We start from the raw sequence: 27,805 nt of genomic DNA on the forward strand, positions 1-27,805 counted from the left end.
TAAGACTTAACAGTTTTTAGTTTTATAGCTGCAGATTTAGATTAGTTTAGACGCAGTTTATTATTGTTATTAATTAATTAGTATTATGAAATTGGGATGATGGATATGTCTATGAATTTTGTGACTTACATAGTTTATTTGTAATATTTTGTTTTGTCGCTACTTCCTGATAACAAAAACATCATAAGTTATTGGAATACTATAATTAGATGATAATTCCCCCTCCCTCCCCCCCCCTTATTGTTATTATATACTTGTTAATTAAGAATTGATTTTTCCATTTGTCCATCAATATAATTGTATCCCCGTGCAACAAAATAATCTAAGACCAAATAAAGTATATAATATTTATTTCTTAAAAAATATTGTATGCTAGTTTCATGTAATTTTTAAAATCATATACAATATGTTCTACTCTCATACTTTTTTTAATGATATATTTTTTTATCATTAACTACATATATTACTCTTGTCATTGATCTGAGTTATTGATTACGATTTAAAAATTATGACTGTTGTTTTATGAAAACATTTATTAATTTAGGTCCATGAGTGAAAAATAATTTTATCAGCTATAGTGATAAAGTCATTAAATTTTATCGGAAGTTTTGCATAGATAATGCATTCAGATACATCACATACAATTATGCAATAGAATTTATAGTCACAGGTAGGTCACGTGACATTAGTCACGTGATATTATAAACCTTGAATAGTTAGTAAAAGGCACTAGTCTTATCAAGAGTGATGTCTTTTACGTTTCTGTCGTAGCAGCTTGCAGTCGTATTTTTATTTCTTGCTGTTAAATAATAATGTAAGTAATATTATTTGCTCAAATAATACAATTAATTTCATAATACTAGTTTATTTATTTATGTGTATTTATTTAATACATTTTAATCGGTTAATAATACAGTTTATTTTTGTATAGTACGTTTTAATCGGATGTTTGATGTAGAAAATCATAAATGTTATAAAAGCATATGTTTAAAGGAGCATATGTTTTAAACTGATAAAAGAGTGACCGCAAAAAAGGGATTTTTTTCACCTGTTTTTGAGCCTCAATTTTTGGATTTTGAATTGTGTGCTAAATGATATCCTGCATTATAAAATATTAATTACAAAGTTTCAGGTGAAGTTTATGTGTGTGTGTGTGTGCGTGCGTGCGTGCGTGCGTGCGTGTGTGTGTGTGTGTGTGTGTGTGTGTGTGTGTGTGTGTGTGTGTGTGTGTGCGCGTGTGTGCGCGCGTGCGTGCGTGTGTGTGTGTGTGTGTGTGGGGGGGGGTGCGCGCGCGAGAGAGAGAGAGAGAGAGAGAGAGAGACCACAATTGTTATCATAGCTGGAAGGAATGTCACGTGTTATTACGTATATTATATACGTCTATGCGAAAATTCGATTTTTTTACATTCAAAGTGTCATTTACGAAAGATTGCAGAAGTGCATTGTATACATACTAGAATGAGTCTTCCTTTCCCTATATTACGCTGGAGAGGGGCAGTTTTGCCTTCATCGGCTGAATTAATTAGCTTTTTAAAATACTGGACTTCGCAGATCTATAATGATAATTCGATAATGACCTTTGATTTCATCCCCCCCCCTTCCCCGCTCTGAAAACAATTTTGTCACCTCAATTTGAAACTTCTCTGTGATTAATAATGTCTCTCATTATAAGGTACCATTAGATATAGAGTTTAATCGCAAAATCGAGGACTCAAAAACGGACGATTTTTGCAATCATTTTTTGAAAAGTTTCTAGTCTGCTATAACTTAATGGTTTTTTTTTTTCAAAAATAGCTATTAAATTCCGTATGTGAATGAGATTTTTTCAATTTTCTGCAAATTTAGTTTCATAAAGTTACGATTTTTTTATTGAACATTGAATATTGATTTTTATATATTTTTATTTTATTAATACATTTAATTTAATTAATACAAATTTGTATGTAATGTATATACCTATGATCTGGTATATTTAATACTTGCAGATACAATATGAAACTATATAGTGTTTCGGACGGTCCACCGTCTCTTGCATGTCAGCAACTATTGAAGGCTTTAGATATTAAGTACGAATTGGTCAATATAAATTTTGGAAAAGGTGATCATATGAGTGAAGAATACGAAAAGGTATAGTTAAAAACAAAAGAAAAATATGAATAAATATTGAACAATAATAAAACATATTGATTCTTGCAGCTAAATCCACAAAAAGAGATACCTACTCTTATCGACAATGATCTTATAATGGGTGAAAGGTAAGAAATCCTCTATACAGAGTGGTCCACTTAAATTGACCATCTGAAATATTCAATTGTTGGAATGAAATTGGTGGAAAGAAAATACGTAGTTGCTTTAAAAAAATATGTATACAAAATGGATAACTTTTTTAAATAAGCAACTATGTGTTTTCCTTCCATCAATTGATTCATCTCATCATTATTCTGTTCATAAAAATATTAAGGTACGATTATTAAAAAATTAATTAGTTTACGAGTCATTTAACATTTTATTAATATACTCCAAAATAAGTATATCTCGTAAACTATTGGTGTTTTAATATCTCTATCTTAATACTTTTATATGTAGAGCAATTAAAGGAATATATATGTATATATATATATATATATATATATATATATATATATATATCATATTGTGTAAAGAAAGAAATACAATTCCATTTAAAAAAGTGGAGGTGATTTTCATATCTTTTTAGCGCTTCCCTCTAGAAAAAAAAATGATCAAAATATTTCCCTCGAAACCGTTCCACTTTTATTTGAAATATTTTTTTATATCATCAAAAATAAGCGAAATATTTCAGATGATCGATTTAAGTGGACCACCTTGTATATTAAAATCGTGGCATTCTTCTCTTATTAAAAGTATATATATATATATATATATATATATATATATATATATATATATATATATATATTAGGTGTTGGAATTAATTCGTAGCGTTTTACAAGTGATGGGAAGTACTTTCATTAATGTATTTTTTAATGCTCATGTGAAATAAATAACATTCTTTCATTAAAAAACGCTACGAATTAATTCCAACACCTAATATATATATATATATACTCACTATATCATATATTACAAAAATTAAATAGCACTTTTTTTCGATATTGTAAATTTAAGAATACTATAAGTTCCTCTCATTATAGACAATTACATGCATGCGATATATAAGTATCATCTATAGATAATTATATTGAATTTAGAGGAAAAGTTCTGCGATATTTTGTTAGCTCAAAATTATATATCGTAAAAGTTTGAAGTTTTCCTTACAAAATCGTTTTAAAAAAATGTTTCTACGATTTTTTATTCTTGAATCATTTGCAAGTTAAGTAAAAAGAAGTATTCTAACTTTGATTGCTCGTAACTCCATTAAAAATTATCATACTACTTAAAAAAACAGATTCTTAAAGCTGGAATGCCGAATCGAATAGTATCATGCTAATTTTTTAAATGTAAAATGTATAGAAATTTGAATTAAAAATGTGATAGGTATTACTATTCTTATAATTATTGTAATAGTAAAAAGGACAGTAACATTACATTTTTAACTCAAATGTACATATATTCTATTTTTTTAAAAATTGGCAATTACACCATTTAATAGAGCAATGCGTTTCAGCTTTAAGAATCTGTTTATACAATAAAATTATTAATATATATTACAGTATGATGATTTTTAACGGAGTTATAAGCAATCAGAATGCTCTTTTATTTAATCCGCGTGTAACTCGGTAACAAAAAATCAGGAACATTTTTTTTTAAACGAACTTTTAGGAAAAACTTTAAGCTTTCACGTCAAATAGTTGAAAATTTCGTAACAAATATATTCTGTATATAATTTTGAGCTAACAGAATTCCGCAGAACTTCTCTAACCCAATATTTTGCATGCACTTAAGCGTATTATAAATGCATTCTAGATACACTGTAAAACAGAAATAAGGAAATATCCTAGTAAACGAGAATGAATTAAAATGAATTAAAAATTGTAATTCATTTTAATTTATCCGAGTTCGCACTTTAGAGCTGGATTGAATTAATATCTGAGGGCATAAATTTGTTTCTGTTCATGAACATTTATAATTCTTTCTTTATAGAACAATATTTTTATGTTCATTTCAACCGAAATAGGAATATTCCTATTTATTACTATACTCGAATATAAATTCAGGGTTTATATATTTTCGTCATAACTTTTTTTTTAAACGAAAGTGCGTTTTTTCATAATTTTGAATTGTGATATATTTAAATCAGCTTACAAATTAGCTATGTTGAAATTTTTTTTATTAAAGTGAATTGAAACAAGACTGTTCTTATTTATAATTTTGAACTGGGATGTATTTATGGCTAACTTACAATATTTATAACAAAAGTATTTTTAACAAACGGATAGAATACGAAATGAGCTGTTCATCGTGTTGAATTTGGATATATTTTTGTCCATTTTATATTTTTTTATTTAAATGTGTGAATTAAAATACGAAAGAGTTCTATTCATTGTATCAAAATCAGATGTATTCATGGATTTAAATGGAAAAATCAGATGGATTCGAAAAATCAGAAGCGCTAATTTGGAAATATCGAAATGGATTCATTTTTATCCATTTCAATTTAGTTTCGTTTACTGGATATACACATAGATTTTATTTATATCATTGTTATATTCGACTTTTATATAATTTATGTCTTGCCACATTACGTTATAGTAACGCAATTCTACAATATTTAGCCGATCAGTATGATATAAGCAATAAATTGTATCCAAAGACACCGAAGTTGCGAGCGATTGTCAATCATCGTCTGTGTTTCAATTTAGCACTTTATTATCGTAACATCAGCGAATATACTGTAAGTCCAATTATCGATTGAATTCTCATATTCTCATATTCATCGAACGTGCGTATTTATTAATATTTATGCACAGTTGGCGCCGATATTTTATGATTATCAACGCTCACCGTTGAGTCTCAAGAAAACAAAAATCGCATTGGATATATTTAACACGTATCTGCAACGTGAAAATTCCGAATATGCAGCAGGCAGTGAGTATATATACATATACACACACATATATATATATATATATATATATGTATATATGTAGTATATATAATTATTATATATATAAAATTATATATATTATTATATACATATGTATAAAATTAATAATTGTATACATATACAAAGGATTAATATAAAAATATATACTGAGCATACCACGAGATATAGGATAAAAATCCAAGTCGAAAAGTCCGTAATTATTTTATGATTTGAGCTTTATGTTTATTATACGGTGTTAAAGTAAAAGCGAATCAGCGTCCGTATATAGAGGGAAAACAGGGACGACTTAGTAAGTAACCTAGTAAACGAGAATAAATTGAAATAAATAAAAATTAATTCATTTCGGAATTCGCGTTTCTGATGTTTCAAATCCATTTGAATTCATGAATACATCTGAATTCAACATGATAAATGGCTCATTTTGTATTTTAATTCATTTCAATCAAAAAATATAATACGAACATGAATCATCTAAATTCAATATGATAAATAGCACATTTCGTATTTCTATCCATTTGAGTCCAAAAATACTTATGTTGTAAATAGATTAGCCATGAATACATCCGAGTTCAAAATTATGAAAATACTTTTATTTAAATAAAAACGGTTATGACGGAAATATATATAAGTCCTGAATTTATATCTGAATGCAATATTCAATAGGAATATTCCTGTTTCGATCGAAATTATGAATATAAAAACATATATTTATCAAAAAGGAATTATAAATGTTATTGTAAAATCAAAGAATATTTAAAAGAAATTATTATTTTCAAGTCGTTGTTTTATTTTTTATCCATTTCATGAAAGAACAGAATTTATGCCCTCAGATATCAATTTATTAAAATTTATTTCAATCTAGCTCTGGGCTCTAAACCGCAAACAGATAAATTGAAATGAATTGCAATTTTTTAGCCAGTCCATTTCTCTCTCTCTCTCTCTCTCTCTCCCCCCTCTCTCTCTCTCTTTACACCTTGTTTAAGAAGATCTTATGATGGAAAAGTGTAGGAGACCTATAGGAATGTACACACGGAATGAATGGTGACTCATATAACAATGAACATAAAGCTTAGATGGCTAAGGCAAAAAAAATGGCTAAGGAGTTTTTGACTTGTATTCTTGTATCTTATATATACTCCATGTATATTTTTTTAGTTATACCCTGTATATATAACAAATGCAGATATAACTGCGCTGAATGTATAATACATATATATATATATACATATATATATATATATATACATACATATATATATATATACATAAACATCATTTACACGTTCGTTTACATTTCCAGATAGCAACGTGTCTGTTTTGTTGTTGGCATGTTCCTTACTAAATATGCAAGGCCCAGTTTCATAACTCATGATTAACTCTTAACCAAGATTCATTATCTCTTTTCAATTCTAAAATTGGAAAAAGATAAGAAATAAGTTGAACCTTGGTTAAAAGTTAACCGTGAAACTGAGCCTAAGTAAGTATATCGCTACTATAATTGCAGCAACTGAGTCGACGCATTTGTCGACGACTTTGATATCTCCACAATAACTTTGGATAGTAACTTTCCCGTCATTTGCCGACAACTTTAAAATCATTATCATCAAAATTTGTATTGTTACTATATAGTAATACGTATATGTGCAGAACACAACGCTGCAGTTATATATAGCCGACAACGGGAAGTAACATTGGCTGCATTCAGCAGAAAATAGCTTTATAATTGTATAGAATTCTTTAATATGATTGGACTTGCCCTTAGTTCCTCCTTGGATCTAAATATATAAACCAATCATATTCCAAATCAAGAATTTTCCAACAGTTGCAAAGCTACTTTTTCTGCTGAACGCAGCCATTGATGTAGCTATCTTGCTGTTAAACTGCTGGCAATACTTAATTGTTGCCTGCGTATTGCTACAATGTATATTCCAAATTGTTGAAGACAAATATACAGCAAGTTGCCAGCATCATAAATAATCATAGATTTGTGCAATTTCGATATTCAATTGAAAAGAAAAAAAATCGGTTTTTTTCAAGGGAGGATTTGATCCCCTTAACATGCGACTCAGTACCTATAAAAAAATACCTATTTTTGTTCATAGAACAACATACTAAAAGCTCATTTAAATCAAATACTCGTTTGGTTGTGTTCCACTATCAGCAACTAACTATTGCACTTTATTAATACTAATAAAGTCATGATCTATTTAGTTTTAATTAAAAAAGTATAAACTCATTATTCGTGTATTTGTGACTTGTTTCTATACCAAATCAGCTAAAAATGAATTCTACGAAGGCGAAAATAAAATTCTTATGATTTTCTTTTGCAAATTGCGTAGTTTAAATAACAGTGACTATATTATTGATAATTTTACGTCATTTTAAATGCTTGTAATTTCCTAAATCAGTTTTATTTATATTTTTTTTTCTCTTAATTTTTTCATAATACGATTTTTAAATTTAAAATTGGGGTGCAATGTAAACCATCACACCTATCTGTAAAACAGATCGTGAACTAATTTAATCTTTATAACATAATGTTTTATAGTGTCAAATAGCTCTATTGGAGCTAAAGACAATCGTGCAAATACAATAAAACTCTTAAAAAAACTATCGCGTTACATATTTGCATCTTGCAGAACAGCATAAAGTAAATATGCATATAATTCAATAAAAATGTTTTATAACGAAGAATGAAAAGATTTTAGAATATCTTATATATATTCACTTGTAGGTACTTTATACAGATAATTCCTATAAAAGAAAAAGAATAGGAATATGTATTATAGTATTACTGTCTACTTAATGTGTCAGTTTTGGAATCCATTTTGTCAAACGCTCATTTTTACTTACCTTATGAAAAAATTAATTATTGCAAAATTGGCAAACAGTATTATAAAAACTGCTTATACTATCTGATAAGAAACACTTTTTAGTTTGTATTTATATTTTTAAAGTTTTATTTTTACCTTTTGTTTAAGAAATATTGTCTAAAGACAAAATGATATTAGGTGTTGGAATTAATTCGTAGCGTTTTACAAGTGATGGGAAGTACTTTCATTAATGTATTTTTTAATGCTCATGTGAAATAAATAACATTCTTTCATTAAAAACGCTACGAATTAATTCCAACACCTAATATGTCGGTATCGATGACTTTCCTCTATATATATGTATAATTAATATGATATAATTAATTATTATTGTATATGTATATAATTATTATACATATAGTAAAAAATAATTCGTTATTTATTTTCATTTATTTATTATAAAATAAGAAATTAATGAAACATATAAAAAATAAGAGCATAAAAAACCACAGCACAAGTTATACAGGGTAAATGATCTCCCACATTTTGCACCGCCACTGTCCCCGAACCACTGAAGAGAGGGGGAGCTTAGCGTAGTCGGTTGGTAGCTCGCGCCTTGCCATTTCAGTTGTCGTGAATTGGATGGGCGAGTATCGTGCCTTCGTTATCGAAACATTTATGAAAAGTAACGAATCTGTGATTACGACGCAAATCGTTACGTGGAGACGTTGGGTAGCCTGCGCGTTCACCCGATCTTGCCCCATGCGACTTTTTCCTTACAACTCTCGACTGTTGAATTTAATGTCAACTAGATGTAACTCTGCGTTTTAAGAATATTATTGAATTATTGAAGATGGCCAGATTGTGGCCGAAACGTTTAATGTTTTAATTAATGTAATAATAATTAAATATCACAAACTATAACTTGTACTGTGGTTTTTTATGCTCTTATTTTTTATATGTTTCAATATTAGAACCACGTTAGTTTTCAAGATATAAGAAATTAATATTTTTAATTGTTAAATTGTTGTATATACATATATTTATTAATAGATAGCCTGACAATCGCCGATTTTCCATTGATAACCGCGACAATGTGTCTGGAAGCCATTGATTTCAAATTGGATGCTTGGCCTTATGTAATGAAATGGTACGACAATTTCAAACGGAAGCATCCTGATCTTTGGGAAATTGCGGCGAGTGGAATGCGAGAAATCAGTTATTTTGAGAAACATCCACCAGTATCCGATATGGATCATCCGATACATCCGGTACGCAAAAGCGCATGAAAGAGATTTCTGCAACGAAATCTAATAGTTTTGCACATTTGCAAATGCTTTTTATTGTAAATTAATTTGCAGTTTTTCTAAGCATAATATAAAAAGAATGATAATAAAAGTGAATTTTTACTAAACTAGATTTATTATTGACACATTCGTTCAATATTTGCACAATATTTCCATAATACTCTTTTTATGTATCTTATATATTAAACTACAGAATTTGTATTACAATATATTTTTATGATAAATATTATAATTACTGCAGTTACAACTGCTATCTGTTAACTTTTGTGTAATTGACAATATATATGTACAAATGAAATAAATCTGTTGATATACATTTCGGTTTATTCTTAAACAAAATGTTAGTATATTTAAATTAGTATAGTTAATTGAAAAATTTGTAAATGGTATCTGTCACAATTATGTACACAAAATTGTATCTAGTAATACAAATAAGATAATTATTTATTAATATATATGATAAATGAAAAGTAATAATTGGTGTGTGTAAAATAATTCTATGAAAATGTATATGACACTTATAAAAATATATTTACCATCAATATAATTAAGACTTAATTTAATTGTTTATAGAAGTATACAGATACTTACAAGTAAACCTATGAAAGTGTCACTCACTTTTAATGAAACTTTGCATATTTGTAGTCGAAATCGTCAACATAGATTTTCTACTTATTTCACTTAATATATGTTAAATCTACTCTTACCTTTAAGGGGTAGTTTTCATCCTTCAGAATTATGAGCCTTTGCCGATAAAAAAAACGTGTTAAATATTTTTCAAAGTTCTACAAATATGCAAAATTTCATTAAAATCGATGAGTGACACTTCCGTAGATATACTTGTTAGTCGGATTTGATGACTTAATAGTTTCATCGTAAACAGATTTTAAGCTGATCACGAACCTTAATAATCCTCAAATTTTGCTACATTAATTTTATTCGTGAAATAATATAACATGGGAACAATGTATATATATATAAATTGAGCTGTCACATACCCAGTATTTCTGACATATTAAATATCTCTCATTTTACAGACTATAGCCATCACAACTTTCGACGCTGTTGTAATATTATATTAATATATTATATAAGAAGAGGACTTATTATTAGAATAGAAATAAAACTATCAACCCTGTTAATATTACGCTAATTCCGTGGAATAAGAATATCACTATAAATCATTTGCATCAATTTGCAAATGCGATAAAACATTGTATCATTAATTTTATCATGATACATTTGCTACAAATAACGTCTATATTAGGACCAACAGTATTTTCAGAGATGAAAAATGGTATTTTAGAGTTAATTCATTATTTCTGATTGTCTTTATGTATTATTCAATATCGTTTGTAACTTCCACTAACGACAATGTATGTTGTGATATTTGTGAAACTGCCGAACTAAGAGGTCTTGATCTAAATATTATTTCTAACATATTTCCACGTACTTAGAAACGTATTGAAATTGACAAATCTTGTTTGAATTTTTTACCGATAATATAACACATTATCCATAAGATGGATTTATTAATATTTTAACAATTGCAAGTGTCATCTTTATTTTAATGCATAATATAGCAAGTCCTCTCGTGAACCTCTCTGTAATGGGATACACCTAGACAAGTACGTAGTCGATTGACTATATATCATCTGAATTTGTTTTCATGCTAAATTGAGCTACAGTTATCACACATACATACATCAATAATATGTACGTTAATGTACCACTTGAATAATATCACGGAGATATCTCCAACGCATTTAGATTCAATATATGAATACTTTGATCATAGCTGTTTAGGAAATGATAATCGTGTAGCAAAAGAGTAGAAAAACATCAACAATAAGAGGATATCAGTTATATTATTTTTGTTAATATATATTTCTGCAAGATATTTTTCAGCTTCTCAAAGATTTTAAAATAATTTATTTTACAATTTCAACTGCAGATATTTTATTAAGATGCTTAGTAATCTTATAAATAAATTAAGAAATTTAAGTAAGTATTCGATCAAAAAATATTCAATTTATGGACAGATTTATTTTTACCTGTATTTGTTAATCGTAATATAAACTCTGTTCGTTTCCAGAGTTGATATTAGAAACAAGTTGGAAAATAGAAAATGGCTAATCAAGTAGCTAATATAGTTGATGGAACGGTACACAATTACTTCAAGGTAGCTTTAAGGAATATTTAAAAGTACTGATAGAATCTATTTTCTGACTGAATTTGTGTTTATACCTCATTGATAACTTCGGCCATCGAGCCAATGAGGCTTATGCTCTGCCATAATACGTTAATTATTGCTTTAATTTTCCATGTGTTTAGTCACCGAACCCTGCCCGAGGGTGAGCGTAGGTGCGATTTTATGTAACCGGTTCGATAATCAATCACGTCGCGCGACGATCCATCTGACATGCCGTGCCTGTGTTTCCTGCTCCACCTGCAAATTAAAATTATGTTATTCATGATAATTTTAACAATCGTTACCTAAAAATCTCAATCAACATGCAAAACACGATTTTTTTATTGCCAATTCGACAGGAAAGGCGTGGAAACTTTCGAACATTAATATCCTTCATTGTTAAATACAATGCACAATCACAAAAAAGAATACAAGACTACAAATACTATTTTGTCTGTATTATAACTATTCTCTTTCATATTTAATTTGTAGTACACAATACAAGATAAATTTATTTGATTTTATTTATCATATTTTGTTTACATACAGAGTAGTTCATTTTAATCAATCCAATAAAATATCTAATAGAATATCTTAAAATCTTTAAGTTTGAGATAAAAATGTTTCAGACAAAAGTCACTTAGTTACAAATGAGAAACAAGATAATCTTGTCTTGAGAAGATATCCTTAAGATCAGATTAATATTACCTAAAATTTTTTTAATGAAATTATATACAGGATGTTTAATAAGTAATGATAAAACTTTCGTATAAGGATAGAGTGGACTAAACTGAGTCGAAAAGTCCTCGATCATTTTACAATTTTCACAATAGTTAACAAAATATTAATTATTAAAAATTGCCGAATATTGATTTTCAATAATTTTTTACTCAAGTACTATCAACTTTACAGAAAAATATCAAAAATTGTTTATTTTCTTCTCATAGAACTCTAAGAATTTTTTCAGAATTTTTTTAGTACCGTATTTTCTCATGTTGGTAAAAATAGTTGCCGATATAAGAAAATGCACTACTAAAAAGTTGATAGAAAATTCTGAAAAAATTCTTAGAGCTCTATTTGATGATTTTTATCAGTAATTGATATCTTGTTAATTATTGTATAAAAATTGCAAAATAATAGAGAACTTTTCGACTTAGTTTAGTCCATTCTATTCCTATGCGAGAGATTTTTCGTTACTTATCAAACATCCTGTATATTGTTTATATATGATTTCACTAATTATTTTACATATAAATTAAAATATTAATTTATAAGGTAGAAATAAAAAAATCAATCATAGTTATGAGATATTAAAAATATTTCATGTTAATATTTGTCAGAATAAAGTATAAAATATCTCATAAACTATTTTTACTTATTATCTCTACCTTAATATTTTCACATACAGAATAATATTATAAAGAAAAATCATTTTATATAAAAAAAATATAATTCCATTAAAAAATTTTAGACAACCTTGACCTGTGCGTGCGTGCATGCGCGCGCGCGCGCGCGCGCGTGTGTGTGTGTGTGTGTGTGTGGTGTGTGACCTTAAGAACATCTCTTCTCAAGGTCAACCACAATCACCATCTTCTTTCCCTCTTGTAACTAAGCAACTTTTATTAAAAACATTTTGTCTCAAATTTAAAAATTTTGAGATATTATAGTGAATTAATAAAAACGGATCACACTGATGTATATTATAATATATTTCAAAAAACTATAAATTTAATTTATTATCTAATTTATTATATTATTTCTAATTTGAAAATGTTTCTCAATGTCTATAAATTAAAAATTTTGAATTACTTTCCTATCTTTATTTAAAATTTGTTATGTCTACTATGTATTTTTATTATTATATTATAGTATTTGTAGAAAATCACCACGCGAAATCAAATTTATATTCAACGCAAAAAGTCACGGATATCCCAGTATATTATATGGAAATATTATATAACTTTATCACGTCTTATTTAATATATAGCAAATTTCTGATCATATATAATCGAATTTATATAAAAAATATACATATAACCAAATATATAATTGATTACATGGGATTGCCCGTTTCGTTTTGCAAAATACACATTTAACAAACTGAATGACAACAGTAATTATATCATTGAATACCGAACAGCATGACACATGTCACTATGCATCATTCCAAAAATTTATGTGGGAAACACGGACGATATATGTATACGATAAAAATAAAAATAACTTGTAACATTTACGAATACCTGCAACATTCACGGAACAGGGTACTAAACAGATCGATCACTATGAGCTAAGATAAATAGATGCGAAGAAATTTATAATTTTATAAAGGCATTCCTCATTGCACGCATCGCACGCATATGCTTTCATATCGATATAACAGGGCCCCTCACAACTGACTTATACTTTTTTATTGAATATTTTTTTATTTAAAGTTGTACACACATCTGTGTGAAAATATAAAAACTTCGATACTTAAACTTTTTGAATTAAAAAAAATAAGATAAATAGAGAATAACTTTCAATGTACGTTTAAATAGACAAGACAATCTTATTATTTTCTTTAATTTTAAATTCTATTTAGAATTCTATTCTGTTTTTATCGTAATTTTAAATTTTGTTATTTCTTATTAAAATATTTAAATATTAAAATATTTAATATTGTAAAAAATAAAGTATTGTACATATATATAAAAGATACTTCGAATTAATTAGAAAGAAATATAAATAAGTACTCTTAATTTAAAATACCCTGTATATACCCGCAATTAGCGTTCGGCGTTTATTAAACTCTACGTTACATTAATCACTTAGGCGCTAGCTTAAATAGCAATTATAACATTTTATGCAACTCAATATTCAGCGCTTTCAAGATGATTTGCGACTGCCACTCACTAACAAATCCCTGCTCAATTACCTCGAGCGTTACAACAAAACTCTACACGGTGCTACTCGTCGCCAGCCAACTATCACGATCACGTTCGATTTGATCTTGATCACTTCCTGCACCTGATTCCTACCTGTTTCTCTCTTACCGCGTCACGCGTGGCTTCGCCACCAGCCTGATTGTTCTCATACCTTGATGTTGATTACGAGGATCATGCGAATAGCTGTTGCTGACGACGGTGGTGGTCGAGGTGATGGAAGTCGAGGTAGAAGGAAGGACACGGCGTGATTGGGTTTCAGAGGTCGAGCTGTATTGTTGAGGGTTGTTGTTAACATGTCGAAGAATGGCAGGCTGATTGCTGCTGTTGCTGCTATTGTTGTTGTTGTTGCTGATCGGCAGCAGCGTCTGACCATCTCCATGCGCGGCAGAAACGCCGTAGCTCCTCAGACGGTGCTGACGTTGCTGAAGGGATGTTCTGCGACCTCTAAGGATATTCCTGCTGCCGCGTTGCTGGCCGCCCCCCGTGGTACTGCGTATATATATCAAGTCCGAGACTCTCATAAATCGATTTCTCGATTATCTTCGTACGAGGGTAGACCTGCGGTGGCTCCTCTCGACTGTATGTCTCGTAGCGCGGTCTCGTTGATTTTTTTTTTTAACATAATCGGTAGGGACTGTCGCGTGTTGCTTGAATATCTCGATACGCGGATTTCCCTCTTACTTAAAGACTCTATAATCTATATGTTCTCTCCATATGCTCATGTTAACTCTTGGGGTAGGTTGGGGTGGAAGACATCTGTGTCGTAGAAATCTGGCGATTCTCCAATCTTTCATCATAAGCTATTAATTATATAATTGAATAATTCGATACTATAGTAACATATATGTATACATAATATATACATATCACATTTAAGAAGGAACATTAAAGTATGCGATCCGACAAACCTAAAGTGAGAATTACTTAGGTACACTTACAAACCGCAAAAAGGCGACAAATTATTTTAAAAGGAGTTATAAGACATGAAATGTGAAAGCACTGAATTAATTATACATCTAATACGTACTTTAGTCTTTTTATGATGCTGTTAGAGCGGAAATCAATGTTTATTTCTTTGGAAATTAGTTATGCACACGATACATCTAATTTTTATTTTTATCGGTTTCTATTCATTATTCTTTGTTTCTAAAAAAATATTTTATCTTTTTAAAAATATTTATCTTTTTATCTCACCTTTTTTTCTAAAAGAAAAATTAATTGGTATTTTTAAAAATAAGATTATATTAAATAGAAAAATTATGGTTTGCATACGAATAATTTACAATAAATGTCGCAAGATTTCTATGATCAAGTTACTACATAATTAATCAGATGAGGTAATGGACGAAGAACAAACAAGAGCACGTGACTAAATTATATGTATATTGAGTGTAAAATAATAGATACACCGTTCCAGGATGCTTTACGAGTACGACCGTTAAGACAAGCAATCTCTTAAGATTTTCGAGGGCAATAACAGAATTAATCCTGAATCTAATCTGCCTTACAATCCAATTTTGAATAGGGGTTTAGTATAAAAATGGCTAATACAGACACATAATGCATCAAAGCTAACTGAATGATTAAAAGAAAAATAATATCAGGGAAAAAAAGCGTGAAGAAGAGGCATGCCGATTTGTTTTAAAAAAATAAGCCAATGAAAAGTATGCCAAGCTTAAACGTATGCATGCAGAATGAAGAAGAAATTGAAAAAATGTTATAAATCATGCGCCTATTGACATTTATACCGTTTGCTCTTTTACAGAAAATTCATCGCAAGTGAATTAATGATTCCAAAATGATTATTCTTCTATGTATTCATATATTACTTTTATTATTTCTATAAATAATAATTTATCTCTGTTATATGCAATAGAATCAAATTCTAATTATTGATTCAGACATGAATCTTTGTATTAGTAATATCTACGTCATGATCGGAAAACGCTAGAATTAATATTACTTTCTTATTATATAAATTTAAGTATTTTTAAAGTCATATTTGAGTTTAATATTTCAATTTTTGCGTTATTTTATATATGTATTAGAAACTTTCTTTTTTATTTTATTATAATTTTATTACATTTTACACTACCTGAATAGTAAATGAAAAAGTAATTATTGAGAGAAAGGATGAATTCTCAGTAAAACCAGAGCAAGACATATGGGATGTATTTTCTTACCTTGTACTGTGACTCATGAGGACTACGTTTCTGTAACAGCATATAATGGATCCTGATTGTTGGGAAGCGAGTGATGAAATGATCGATTTCAAAGACAATACAACAAGCAACTTAAGCTCTAATTGAATCATTTATTCTCCTAATCCTTTTTTTTTTAAACAGTTCAAATTCTTTAACTGCCGATATGTTACATTATTTTAATAAACAATTTTATAAATATCATCACATATATTTTTGCATAATTCTTATTAACAATAAGAAAGTAATATTTAAATAATATTTAAGTATAACATTCTTATATAATAAAAAATTTATTTGTAAACGAATTCCATCAATTCAAATAAATTTGGTGTGTGAATGTTCAAATATTAAAATACGAAAATAATACTAAAAAATATTATTTACTTAAAGTTATGTTTAAACTGTGGGGAACTGCTCGGGCTGTTCACATAATCATATAAAATATTATAAAAAATAGCAAATATAAAATTACAAAATTTATTTTAAATACACACCAGAGTGTTTTTAAAATTGCTTTCAAAATAATAAAATTGAATAAGAAAAATTAAAAATTTGGCTTATATTAATTAATGTATTTCATGATGCATCTAAATATTAAAGTATTATTAGTTTAGAAAAAAGTATATAAAGTGTAGTAAGTAGCTTTTTATGCCGGTTACATTGTCATTATTTATATATTGTTGCTATCAAATATATTAATTTAATTATTCTTTAAACCTGTTGCATATTCCATCCTGTAAAACAATATCAGTGCTAGCTTTTAATTTTTATGGTAAAGCGTGACGATGTGCTCGAGTTGCCTCTAAATGCGAAAGAAAACTGCAATATGCTTTGTCGACATAAGTCGACATAATTAGGTTCATATTTATGCAGTAAAACAAAATCTATCTCGTATGATTTGAAAATGTCATCGCATGTATTTAGCTGCGAAGCTGCGAAGTAAAGGCTGGTGAGACGCAAAACAAATTGTGAAAATTGTTTAAACGCAAAATCCATATTGAAAACTTAAAGATTTCCAAAACAAAAAACAATTGCAAATAATATAATAGAACAAATTTATAAAAGATTCCTATATTTTCGTAATCGTCGCGCGTTTAATCAGATACGTTTCGTGACGAAAGGGGGATTTATCGAAACCGTGTACATTTTTGAAGATGGGCGTATAAAGTTCTCTAGGAAACGTTCTATGTTACTTTACCAAAGCGATTTGTAAAATGTATTTTATTACGCTTTGAAAAAAATCGCCAAAACTAAGGCAATATAGATAAACGTATATATAATCTATATATTATATATATATATATATATATATATATACATATATATTATATATACATATAGATAAGTAAGTCAAGCATATCCTACTTAAGTGAGACTACGCGCTGCTTCTATTCTGGTGCCAAATAAGGTAAAAGACAACAGTTCGATTGTTGCAAAAGTAAAGTAGATGTATAGAGAGAGACACAATTGTCTTGGACGGACGAAGAGTTTGCTAGAGAAACTAAAGACTAAAAGATAAATTAAATGAACTCCGAATTAAAAGTGCATACCATAGAAACGCGTTGTATATAGAATGCAGACTGAGAAAACATACCGAAGAAGTCTTGTTATGTAATCTGGCCAATTATCCGGGAACATTACGAGGAAGAAACCCACCGCTATGAAGATCATGCCTGCTAATTTCATGCCCATGAAATACGCTCCATAAAAAATAACGTCCAATGCTGCACAATTATATTAACGATTAGTAAGCAACAGATTTTATAAATAACAATGAAATAAAAAGATAACTTTTTTTTAATATCTGTCTTATCATTACAAGTATTTATCTGTAACGTATTAAAAACCAAACTAAGGATCGAAACGTTTGTGTATTGCGTATTTTAAGTAAATATACCGATGGAGTGAGCCTGCTCCGATGACTTTGACCTTTTGATATATGTTATTCAGATTATGACCCTGAGTGATCTCCAACAGGTTTTAGCTGCTCATTACTAGTTAAAAAGTTATTAATAAAACAAGTTTAAAAAATAACGTCTTATTTTTGCCACGTACAATATTTAAAAACAATCCTATACCTTCCCATGTATACGTAATAGCTTTCCACGCGAAATAGGTTTCATCCTATTTCCCATCTTCCCTGCCAAAGGACGTAATGACTTTTCCTGCAGATAGATCTTGTTTCGCGTAAAAAATGAATTGAACGTCTTAGACAGAAGGAAAGATGCGAGATATGGAACTCGCTTCATGCGAAAAGTCGTAAAATATATATTTTAAAATGGAAAATTTTTATTTAAATCTAGTAAGAGATATCATTTTTCAAATTTTTTTTGTTAATAACTTTCTTGATATGTTAATAATTTCTTGCCATGATCATGGTTATCGGGACGAGTCCCCTTCATCGACATATTTATCACAATTTATTTTTTTTCGATTATTTATTCTTGGAGCTATAATTCTTGTGAAGAGATAATTCTTTATTTGTAATTTCATTAATATTATATTCAAAGTTTATATTTTCAAATAAACAGACATTTTTTTAATTCTACATCCTTTCTATAAACGTAGGTCTTTACTTTTAATGTGTAATTATTGATATATTATTAAAAACAGTCATTTGTTAATTTACGATTATTTTAAAATAATAGTTTTGTGTGCGTGTGTGTGTGTGTGTGTGTGTGTGTATGTGTGTGTATTTTACTTACCAGCAGATACAGGTACAGCTGTTATTAATCCAAGAGTAATGAACAGGTCGTAAGTGAGCGCGATACTGAAATTGCCGAGCATATTCGCAACTGTGAACAATTAAATCATTCAAAGTACATTTCGTTACGAATGTATGTATGTTATATCGAATAGTAATCTAGTTCAGCGTAAGTTCAGACCTAAATGAAGGATGCTGGCAGAGAGTAAAGCTGCCCAAGGTAATCTTGCCCAGTGTATGGTTTCCACTCCAGAAAAATACAGAGCCAGGCAAATTGGCCATAATAAGGCGGCATTACATAAACCGATAAGAGAGAAAAATAAAGACATTTGGCCGAACGTAGTTTCTCCAATTACTTTCTTAAAGAGTACCTGAATGAACAAAATAACTCTTAAAAATTTAATATCTCATATACAACTATATCGATACAACTGCAATATAATTCACAAGATATTACGCTTACTTTGTAAACGGCAGAGCCAGCTGCCGCTGCTGTAGCTAAAACGACACCTCCTAACGTTGGACTTCCAGTTATTCCGTCCATGTAAGCTAAAAGCGCAATACCAGTGTTACAGAGGATCACCGCGACTATCTGTAAATAATTAGAAAAACTTTATGTTGAGTTTAATATAATAAAATTAAAACTTTCTTATAAAAGTACACAAAGTTCATGCAGAATATATTTCAGCTATTTGTATATGTAACGATACGTAAGAGTACCAATATATTATACACAAAAATGCCATTTAAAAAAATTTTTAACATTATTTATACGTTAGATTTATAAAAAGATTCAATATTCTTCATAAAAGTAACTTTCATATTTAGTAAATTAATATATTAACATAAGTAAAATAAAATTTTAACAACAAAATTGGAACTACATATTTTTAAAATAAAAATTGAATGACTTTTTTCTTACATCTACTCACCCTCACACCCACGAATTGTTCATGAAGTATGACCCACGAGAGTAAGTAGACGCATGATACATTGGTTGCAAATAATGCCATCACGTCCGTGGCTAGTAGTATTCTCAGCGAGAGTATATATAAATAATTTGTGATGACCCATAAGCTGCAGAAAAGACTGCATCTAATTAAGAAGCGGCCGCCAGTGAAACCCTTATCACGGAAACCGCGAAGACTCTCAGCTATTATTTCCGAAGGGGTGGCGCACTTGGTTCTCGTAGCCCAACAAATGAAGTATACCGGAAAGTATAAGATTTCCCAATTGGTACAAAACCACGTTGTAAAGAAGGGCGCATCGTATGGAAGAATGATCTGAAGATAATAATTGCCTTAACATCATCTCGTTAGAGATAGAGGAAGAGGAGAAGAGAAAGAGAGAGAGAGAGAGAGAGAAATAAAAAAGATAAAGGGAAATTAAAATAAACTTACATGTTGATGATGAAGTCCGCTCACAGAGGAATTTACGGATTCGGACATCTCCGAGATCTTATCTGATTTACGAAAGTACAAATACTTAATACAATGAGTCGCGCCAACCCAACTCGCGGTTACACATATCGTCACGCACACGCCGAAATAGATCTGCAATTATAAGAGTAATTTTCGTCCCTTTTTGATATGTATACAGGGTGTCTGGAAATAATCGCCAAATATTTCATGGGCAGGTAGAGAAGACTAAATTGAGTCGAAAAGTCCTCTACCATTTTGCAATTTTCGCAATAGTTAACAAGATATTAGTTACTAAAAATTGCCAAATAAATGGTCTTGAATAAGTTTTTATTCAAATACTATCAACTTTATAGAAAAGCTGCAAGAGACAAAAATCATTTATTTTCTTCTCATAAAGTCCTAAGAATTTTTTCAGAATTTTTTATCAACTTTTTAGTACTGCATTTTCTTTTTTTTTACCAACATGAGAAAATATGGTATTAAAAAATTCTGAAAAAATTCTGAAAAAATTCTCAGAATTTTACACTCTGTATATATAGCTGAAGTATAAAATAAAATTTTCTTCTTCTTATAAAAATAATCGGACAAAATGCATATGTCAATAATAAGTTCGATAAAACCCGATCGATAAAATAACACAAATAAAGAGAAAAAACAAGAGAAAAAAATAAAGAGAAAGAATTCTAAATTTGGTCGAAACAGCTTTTAATGGTTATATAATAATATTCATCTAAATTCTCAAATTTATTTTTCAGTTTTATAAACTGTGCAATTCATTGGACTTGAAACGTAATCATAAATTGAAGCTGGAAATAATATTACAAATAACATTGATTAATTTTAATAATGATGCTAATAATTATATTTGAAAACACTGCAAAGAATTTATTGTGAAAAATATCATTTAAGCTAGTTTAAATCTGGATCTCGACTTTCCAGGATGGACGTCCTAAGATGTAATTTATAATATTTAATAATATAATTTGTAAAATATTATTTCCAATTTTAGTTTATGATAACGTTTCAAGTTTGACAAATTTTAAATCGGCGCGCAGTTTATAGAACTGAAAAATGTATTTGATTTAGAATATTATTATAAATATTATTATTATTGTATATATATTATTAATATTGTAATGTAAATATTTTTGCTTTAAATAATTAATATATGCAAAAAAATCGTATATTTGATCGAAGCGGATCATGATACTTAATAATATTCATAATCCTATTAATAGAATATGTTTTATATATATATTAGGTCATTTAAAAAGTATTCGCGGTTTTTTGTTCAATTTTTGAATGAAAAAACCGCGGATACTTTTTAAATGACCCAATATATAAATAATCTATTCTATTAATAGAATTATGAATTTAGTCGAAGCGGATCTTAATACTTAATAATATTCATAATTCTATTAATCGAATCCACTTCAATCAAATATACAATTTTTTTACATATATCAATTAATGTAAAAAATATTTCTGATACATAAGATAGCTATTGTAATAGCAGGTATAACAGCAAATTCGATTCCTGGTAAAAAATTTTTCATGCATGAATGTGTGTGTGTGTGTGTGTGTGTGTGTATGTGTGTGTGTGTGTGTGTGTGTGTGTACAGAGTGTCCGAAAAATCACCCGCAATACTTCGGGAAGTGATTTCCGACTAAAAATTTATCTAAGGATTTTTAGCAGGTCCTAATCAGATTGACCTTATTTCATTATCAGATCCTGATAAGGTAAGTTTATCATGATCAGTCACACATGTAACGTAGCAATCGTAGCGTAGTAATCGAGTCCTCATTCGGATCGAGCATCATCAGGTTTTTTTAACATAAAAGTAGTTATAACTCGGAAACAACTTATTACCGGACCTATATTTATATAGCTCTTTTTCTTTCTTTTTGGGTCTCGAACCATTTCCTGAAATATTTTCCGAATGATTTCCCGGACACTCTATATATATATAAATAATATACATAAACATATATATGTAATAAATATACATAAAACATGTATAAATATTCATAAATATATATAATTATAATTATATATATAATTATACACATATATTGTATATATATATATATATATACATGAAATATTTCCATACATGTAATATACAATTGTTTTTTATTTATAAAATTTCTTTTTAATGTAATAAAAATAATAATAATGTAAAAATATAAAAAATAATTAAAGAGATAATTTTTACATTGTTTGTTTTAGAAAAAAATAAAGTTTAGAGAAATGTAAAAAAATTGCTCATACATATAAACATAATTTGTATAATTTTATATATATATATATATATATATATATATATAAGCAATTTTTTTTACATTTTTCCAAACTTGATTTTTTTCTAAAACAATTAATGCGAAAATTATCCTTTTAATTATTTTTTATGTTTTCTCATTGTTATTTTTATTTTTAATACATTGAAAAGTAATTTACAAAAGAAAAAAGGATGTATAGATATATTTCATATATAATTATATAGATACGTTTATAAATATTTATAACATGTTTATGTGTTATATGTTATTTATATATATTTGTATATATTCATGCATAAAAAAATTTTATCAAGTTAAATGTCCTCAGTGCGTACTGGTGCACATTAAAGCCGTCACAAATTAGCGTACACAAATTAACATAAAAATGTGCTTAATATAAATATAAAAACGAATTAAACCATTAAATCCATATTTTGTTGTGCTGTTAAGTAAATTTGTATTTTATAATTCGAAATATTTGCATTTTACTTCTAGATAGATTAAATCAGAGTACGACGGCTTTAATATAAAATAGTGCGCACGTTTGATTGAATTCGCTATGAGTCTCAATAAACATATTCATTGTACATTATCAACGTAATATTTTGAGTATTAAATTGAGATTTTCATTTAATCATTAGAGTTTTATCTAATCTCTATTTTGTTTCATCTATTATCCACAATTTCAACTTCATATTAAAGATGCAATCGACCTTCTTCGCGCTTTCCGCGCAACAGGAGGCGACGCAGGCCGAAATCGAACTTGGTTGTTGCGGTTGCTGAACTATTGGAGCAGAAGTCACATGAGTTGAGGATTGAGTTTGGCCTGTCGTTTGCACACTGCCGGTCCCACTATCGCCACCGCTGCCGGCACTTCCGGTAGCCTCTAGGGTGCGACAACTTGGCGCAGAATCGCCGCATCCGTCGACGACGCTGCAACCCTGCTGTTGCTCGCATCCTGAAATATTGACGTTCTTTCTGAATCTTCGTCTCAAGATGTCTTATAATACTTTTATTTAAATTTATTCATGCGTAAAGAGAATTTTAGACAGCGTATATTTTAACTAACTATATCCATAGATACCTAATTATCTATAGATCGTTGTGGATTATAAATTTTAGACAATGAAAAAAAGTTAGGATTAAATTTATGTTGCAATTAAATTAATTAAATTAATATTTTTAATTAAATTTATTTTTATCTGGCTCTTCTTCTGTCTGAATAAAAAGCTATGTAAAGTGTGTGCGCACGCGTAATATTAATGTGTAAAAAATAATTTTTGAAGACATTTTTTTATGTGCTACTTTCTTTAATTTAATACAAGCGTGTCCTAGTTTTGAAATTTTGCAGTTTCATTTGAATAATACTAGGCGAAATGTTATGCGTATATCATGCGAGCACTTTAATAATAATAATATATGCGAAAATACTAATACTAAAACTTATTACTAAAGAGCTATATGATACATCAGGCTTTCTTATTCTAAATTTCTCTTCTCTTGGATATAAATACTATAGATGCTATGCTATTTTAGTGTGCGTGCGTGCGTGCGTGTGTATGTGTGTTGTGTAAATCCATCGTTGCTAGATTTTGCATTCTCCAATCAAAATCGAAATTGTCGGTGATAATTATGCAGGATATCATCTTAAATTCATTGTATCTTCTTCCAGCCACAGGTTCGATGTCAAATAAATCGATAATTTGCTTCGAAAAAATTTGGTAAAATTTGAAATTATTCATCTATTTCTCATCACATCGACAGAGTACAATATATAATTTTGCAATTAAATGAAAACTGTTTTGTGACGGCATCCAATTAAAAAAATGACAAAATTTTGTTTTATTGTTTAAGTACTCTTTTATTTTATCGTTAAAATCTTAACATAAAATTTTATTAAAATAAAGATGAGATTAAAACTACTGAACACACACACACACACACACACACACACACACACTTCATTAATTCTTTAATCCTCAATGTTTCAAAATCTCGAATAATTATTCGCGATAGTAGTTATCAATAAGCTATCACTCTCCTTAGCTTCACCCCTCAGTATCTGCGATCGAAAGGATACTTGGGGGAGGGATAGAGGTCGGTCCAAGGCAATCTATACATCAACGCGCAGATTTACCTGAAGCGTGGAGCGCAATCTGGATGGGAGTGATGAACGGACCGTGGGTCTGCTGATCTTCGACGAAGGTTATATTCGACGTACGCGATCGTCGGGGGTGAAATATCGTTGGTACTTCACCAACTCCTCCGCTACCCATGGCTTAAGCGCGTTCTTTGAAACATGTCATTAGAAAGAGAGATTTGCGTTTAACGTGAGCCGCGCAATACGTTACATTGGGCTATGCAAACTTGAAACCGATTCATGCGAAGCACCTGGTGCACATCGCGACTTCCCTACGAATGCATGTACTTGTTGATCTCCCGACATGCTTGAAAGTGTGCATCAGCGGTAAACGTTCTAGCGTTCACAAGAGTCGCTTCGCACATGCAACAACGCCCATAAATATCCGGGACTTGTTTCCGTTCGCTGGTTCGATACTCATTATAATAATCTAACAATTTAGCAAGTCAGCGACAATAAAGATCTCTGCTCGTTGAACAATACGTTATCGCTGTAATATATTCAAAGTCGAAACGAGGGTTTATACGAAGCCGAGGGGTATATAATTTAGATAAGAAAAAATATCCAACGTTATAAGCACCGCTCGTTTTGTGTATCGATTTGGCACGAATAAACACGGAGACTACTTCCGCGAGCTTCGATATCTGATCTCGACAAAGCAAAGTTTGTTAGTTGAGACGAAATCAATTCCGATATGTTTGGGGCTACATATATACGACATTTATATACTTGTGTATATAATAAGTTAAGCCGGTTTTGAGCCCTGAAATGAAGCGAATGAATTGCGTTTTAACTAGCGGCAAGTGTTAGAAATTAATGGCAAGTTCTCGACAGGATAAGCATATTAAGTATGAGATCATTATTAGCGCAATTATTAAGAAAGCGATTATTAGCAAAATTACAAAAGGCAAATTTCGGATAAAGGCATGCACTCGGCGAATAAATCCATCTAATCCGGGAATTGTCGCACATATCATCAAATATTTTGATAGAAAGGAACTCAAAATCCCTTCTATTTAATCTGAAAATTTCAACAATCTTTTCCGCGCGCGCGTGTTAAATTAATTATTAAAAATCATCCTTTTGAAAATAATTCAACATCATCATCTTTGAAATATGAATCTCGATGATTATATATATATATAAACATACGTACTAATTTTAGTAAGAATTTCAAAACTTTATTAAGGTATAAAAGTGTTGTACGAGGTAAAAAAAAAGTATAAAAGTGAGCGAATTTATTGGATATATTAATAACTTCATTGGTCAACAAGTAAATTTGATCACTTTTGTAATTTTCGTTTCATTTCAAGAACCGTAATGTAAGCATTATTTTAGATTCCACACTACTGCTTCGCTGTAAACAAAGTAATCACCTCGTCATTAACGTAATAATTAATAATAACGATAAGACAACACCGTATTGTCGCAAAAAGCCGCATGCCCATTCCCGGATTTCATCGGAATTGAAAAATCAAAGAGACAATCGAAGTGTAGAATATCGAACGTACCTTCTTTACGTTTCTCTTCCGAAGTCGCGTCGTTCTCGAGCCGCGTATCCATGGTTCATGGTCCACCCGGTGATCCTAACCGCTTAGTTCGTCGATTTATCACGGATGACCGATGTCACAACGGCATGTCGCGCTGTGCAGATCGCAGACTCGTGTCGATCGAGTAGAAACGAGATACTCCCTGACTTCGTTCGCTCAACGCCACGTTACTTAATAACTTGCTCGCGACGTAATTAATTAATTAACTCAAAGCGCGATTCATCGCTATTAGAAGTGCACAGCTTATTACGAAGCGTTTATCGCACGAGCCATGCGCGCAATCTCATTTTCGAGGATTCGCATGTCACGCACGCGAGAACGTGCTGTATTCGGCGCGCGGTATTCGCACACCCTGAAGGGAGAGGGTGAGAAACTGTAATCTCTGGCGCGCACTGCACGGACTATGGTCAAAGAGAACTTGGTCTCGAGCATTCTGCCATGCCATTGATTGCCAGGCCAGTCTCATAAGAGCCTCTGTTAGTTTACTAGGCAGTTCGCGTCTGCGCCTGCACCATCCGCAACCACTTCGCCCGTCTGCGTCGTTCTAATCTACTCCGCGTAGTGGCTACGCACCGGGTGTTCTGGAATTACTGATCAAACAGACCCTCCCATCTCAGTCGGAAATAAATGCAAGGCACAAGTAGGGTGACCAGATGCAATGCACGTGAAATAGAATATTTATCATGAAAAAAAAAAGGGAACGAAGAATAAAATAGAAGCGGGCATTGTCGATCTGAGACCTGTATTATTTTGTATTTCTTTTAAACTTCTTTTAAATTCATTTAGATAGTACGAACAAAATAATTTTACGTTTTTTACAATTTTACGTTATTTTACAAAAAAATTTCTAAACTTAAAATGAGATAGATTATATTTGGACGTTGAAAAAAGAAAAAGTGAAGATGCTGAGAGAGAACAAAAAGTATGAGCAACGTGAATAAACATAATGACTAATCAGCATCTTATGTAAATCAATATGATGATTTTATACTGGATATTCATTGCTTTAGTGATCTTAATGTCTTATTCCATGCTTATCCTGTATTATGTGTTAATATATTTCATGTGTGACAGTGTCACATTGATTTAATAACTTTCGATCCTCTCGCTCGCTCCCAAGTCCCAAAAGTAGTATAAAAAAAAGAAAGTACACATTGAAAATCCATCCGCACACCTCCGAAC

The 27,805-nt window shown here is 29.8% G+C and overlaps 2 protein-coding genes across 8 annotated transcripts; one reads left to right on the top strand and one right to left on the bottom strand.

Annotated features, from left to right (window-relative positions):
• The first annotated feature begins 688 nt into the window (after positions 1–688).
• gfzf (GST-containing FLYWCH zinc-finger protein) lies at positions 689–9,313 on the top strand. Its single transcript, XM_011070340.2, has 6 exons — positions 689–814; positions 1,986–2,127; positions 2,197–2,255; positions 4,732–4,873; positions 4,950–5,067; positions 8,953–9,313. Exons 2-6 carry the CDS (start codon positions 1,993–1,995, stop codon positions 9,186–9,188), a joined length of 690 nt encoding a protein of 229 aa, XP_011068642.2. The 5' UTR covers positions 689–814; positions 1,986–1,992; the 3' UTR covers positions 9,189–9,313.
• LOC105154660 (solute carrier family 35 member F3) lies at positions 9,303–27,805 on the bottom strand. Of its 7 annotated transcripts, none has more exons than XM_087403801.1 (12): positions 26,585–27,799; positions 25,071–25,223; positions 23,647–23,891; positions 20,633–20,785; positions 20,165–20,515; positions 19,696–19,824; positions 19,414–19,603; positions 19,234–19,323; positions 18,123–18,252; positions 16,508–16,537; positions 14,476–14,813; positions 9,303–11,655 (listed from the first exon to the last, which is right to left on the bottom strand). In XM_087403801.1, exons 2-12 carry the CDS (start codon positions 25,207–25,209, stop codon positions 11,603–11,605), a joined length of 1,848 nt encoding a protein of 615 aa, XP_087259927.1. In that variant the 5' UTR covers positions 25,210–25,223; positions 26,585–27,799; the 3' UTR covers positions 9,303–11,602. The 7 variants fall into 7 exon arrangements, with proteins under 7 accessions (XP_087259927.1, XP_011068636.2, XP_087259930.1 ...); XM_087403802.1 differs by having other exon boundaries at positions 11,531–11,655; positions 14,418–14,813; positions 26,585–27,805; XM_011070334.2 differs by lacking the exon at positions 14,476–14,813 and having other exon boundaries at positions 26,585–27,800.

Source organism: Acromyrmex echinatior, chromosome 3 (genome assembly GCF_024713525.1).
Source record: "Acromyrmex echinatior isolate Ae372 chromosome 3, ASM2471352v2, whole genome shotgun sequence".
Taxonomy (NCBI): domain Eukaryota; kingdom Metazoa; phylum Arthropoda; class Insecta; order Hymenoptera; family Formicidae; genus Acromyrmex; species Acromyrmex echinatior.

Bases quoted from the DNA above. Each gene is read 5' to 3' on its own strand.
- gfzf (XM_011070340.2), top strand. From the start codon at position 1,993: ATGAAACTATATAGTGTTTCGGACGGTCCACCGTCTCTTGCATGTCAG. The intron at 2,128-2,196 runs GTATAGTTAAAA...TGATTCTTGCAG, and splicing joins TGAGTGAAGAATACGAAAAG to CTAAATCCACAAAAAGAGAT. The intron at 5,068-8,952 runs GTGAGTATATAT...ATTTATTAATAG, and splicing joins TTCCGAATATGCAGCAGGCA to ATAGCCTGACAATCGCCGAT.
- LOC105154660 (XM_087403801.1), bottom strand. From the start codon at position 25,209: ATGGGTAGCGGAGGAGTTGGTGAAGTACCAACGATATTTCACCCCCGA. The intron at 19,825-20,164 runs GTGAGTAGATGT...AATTATTTACAG, and splicing joins AACAATTCGTGGGTGTGAGG to ATAGTCGCGGTGATCCTCTG. The intron at 14,814-16,507 runs GTAAGAAAATAC...ATATATACGCAG, and splicing joins CTCATGAGTCACAGTACAAG to TACCACGGGGGGCGGCCAGC.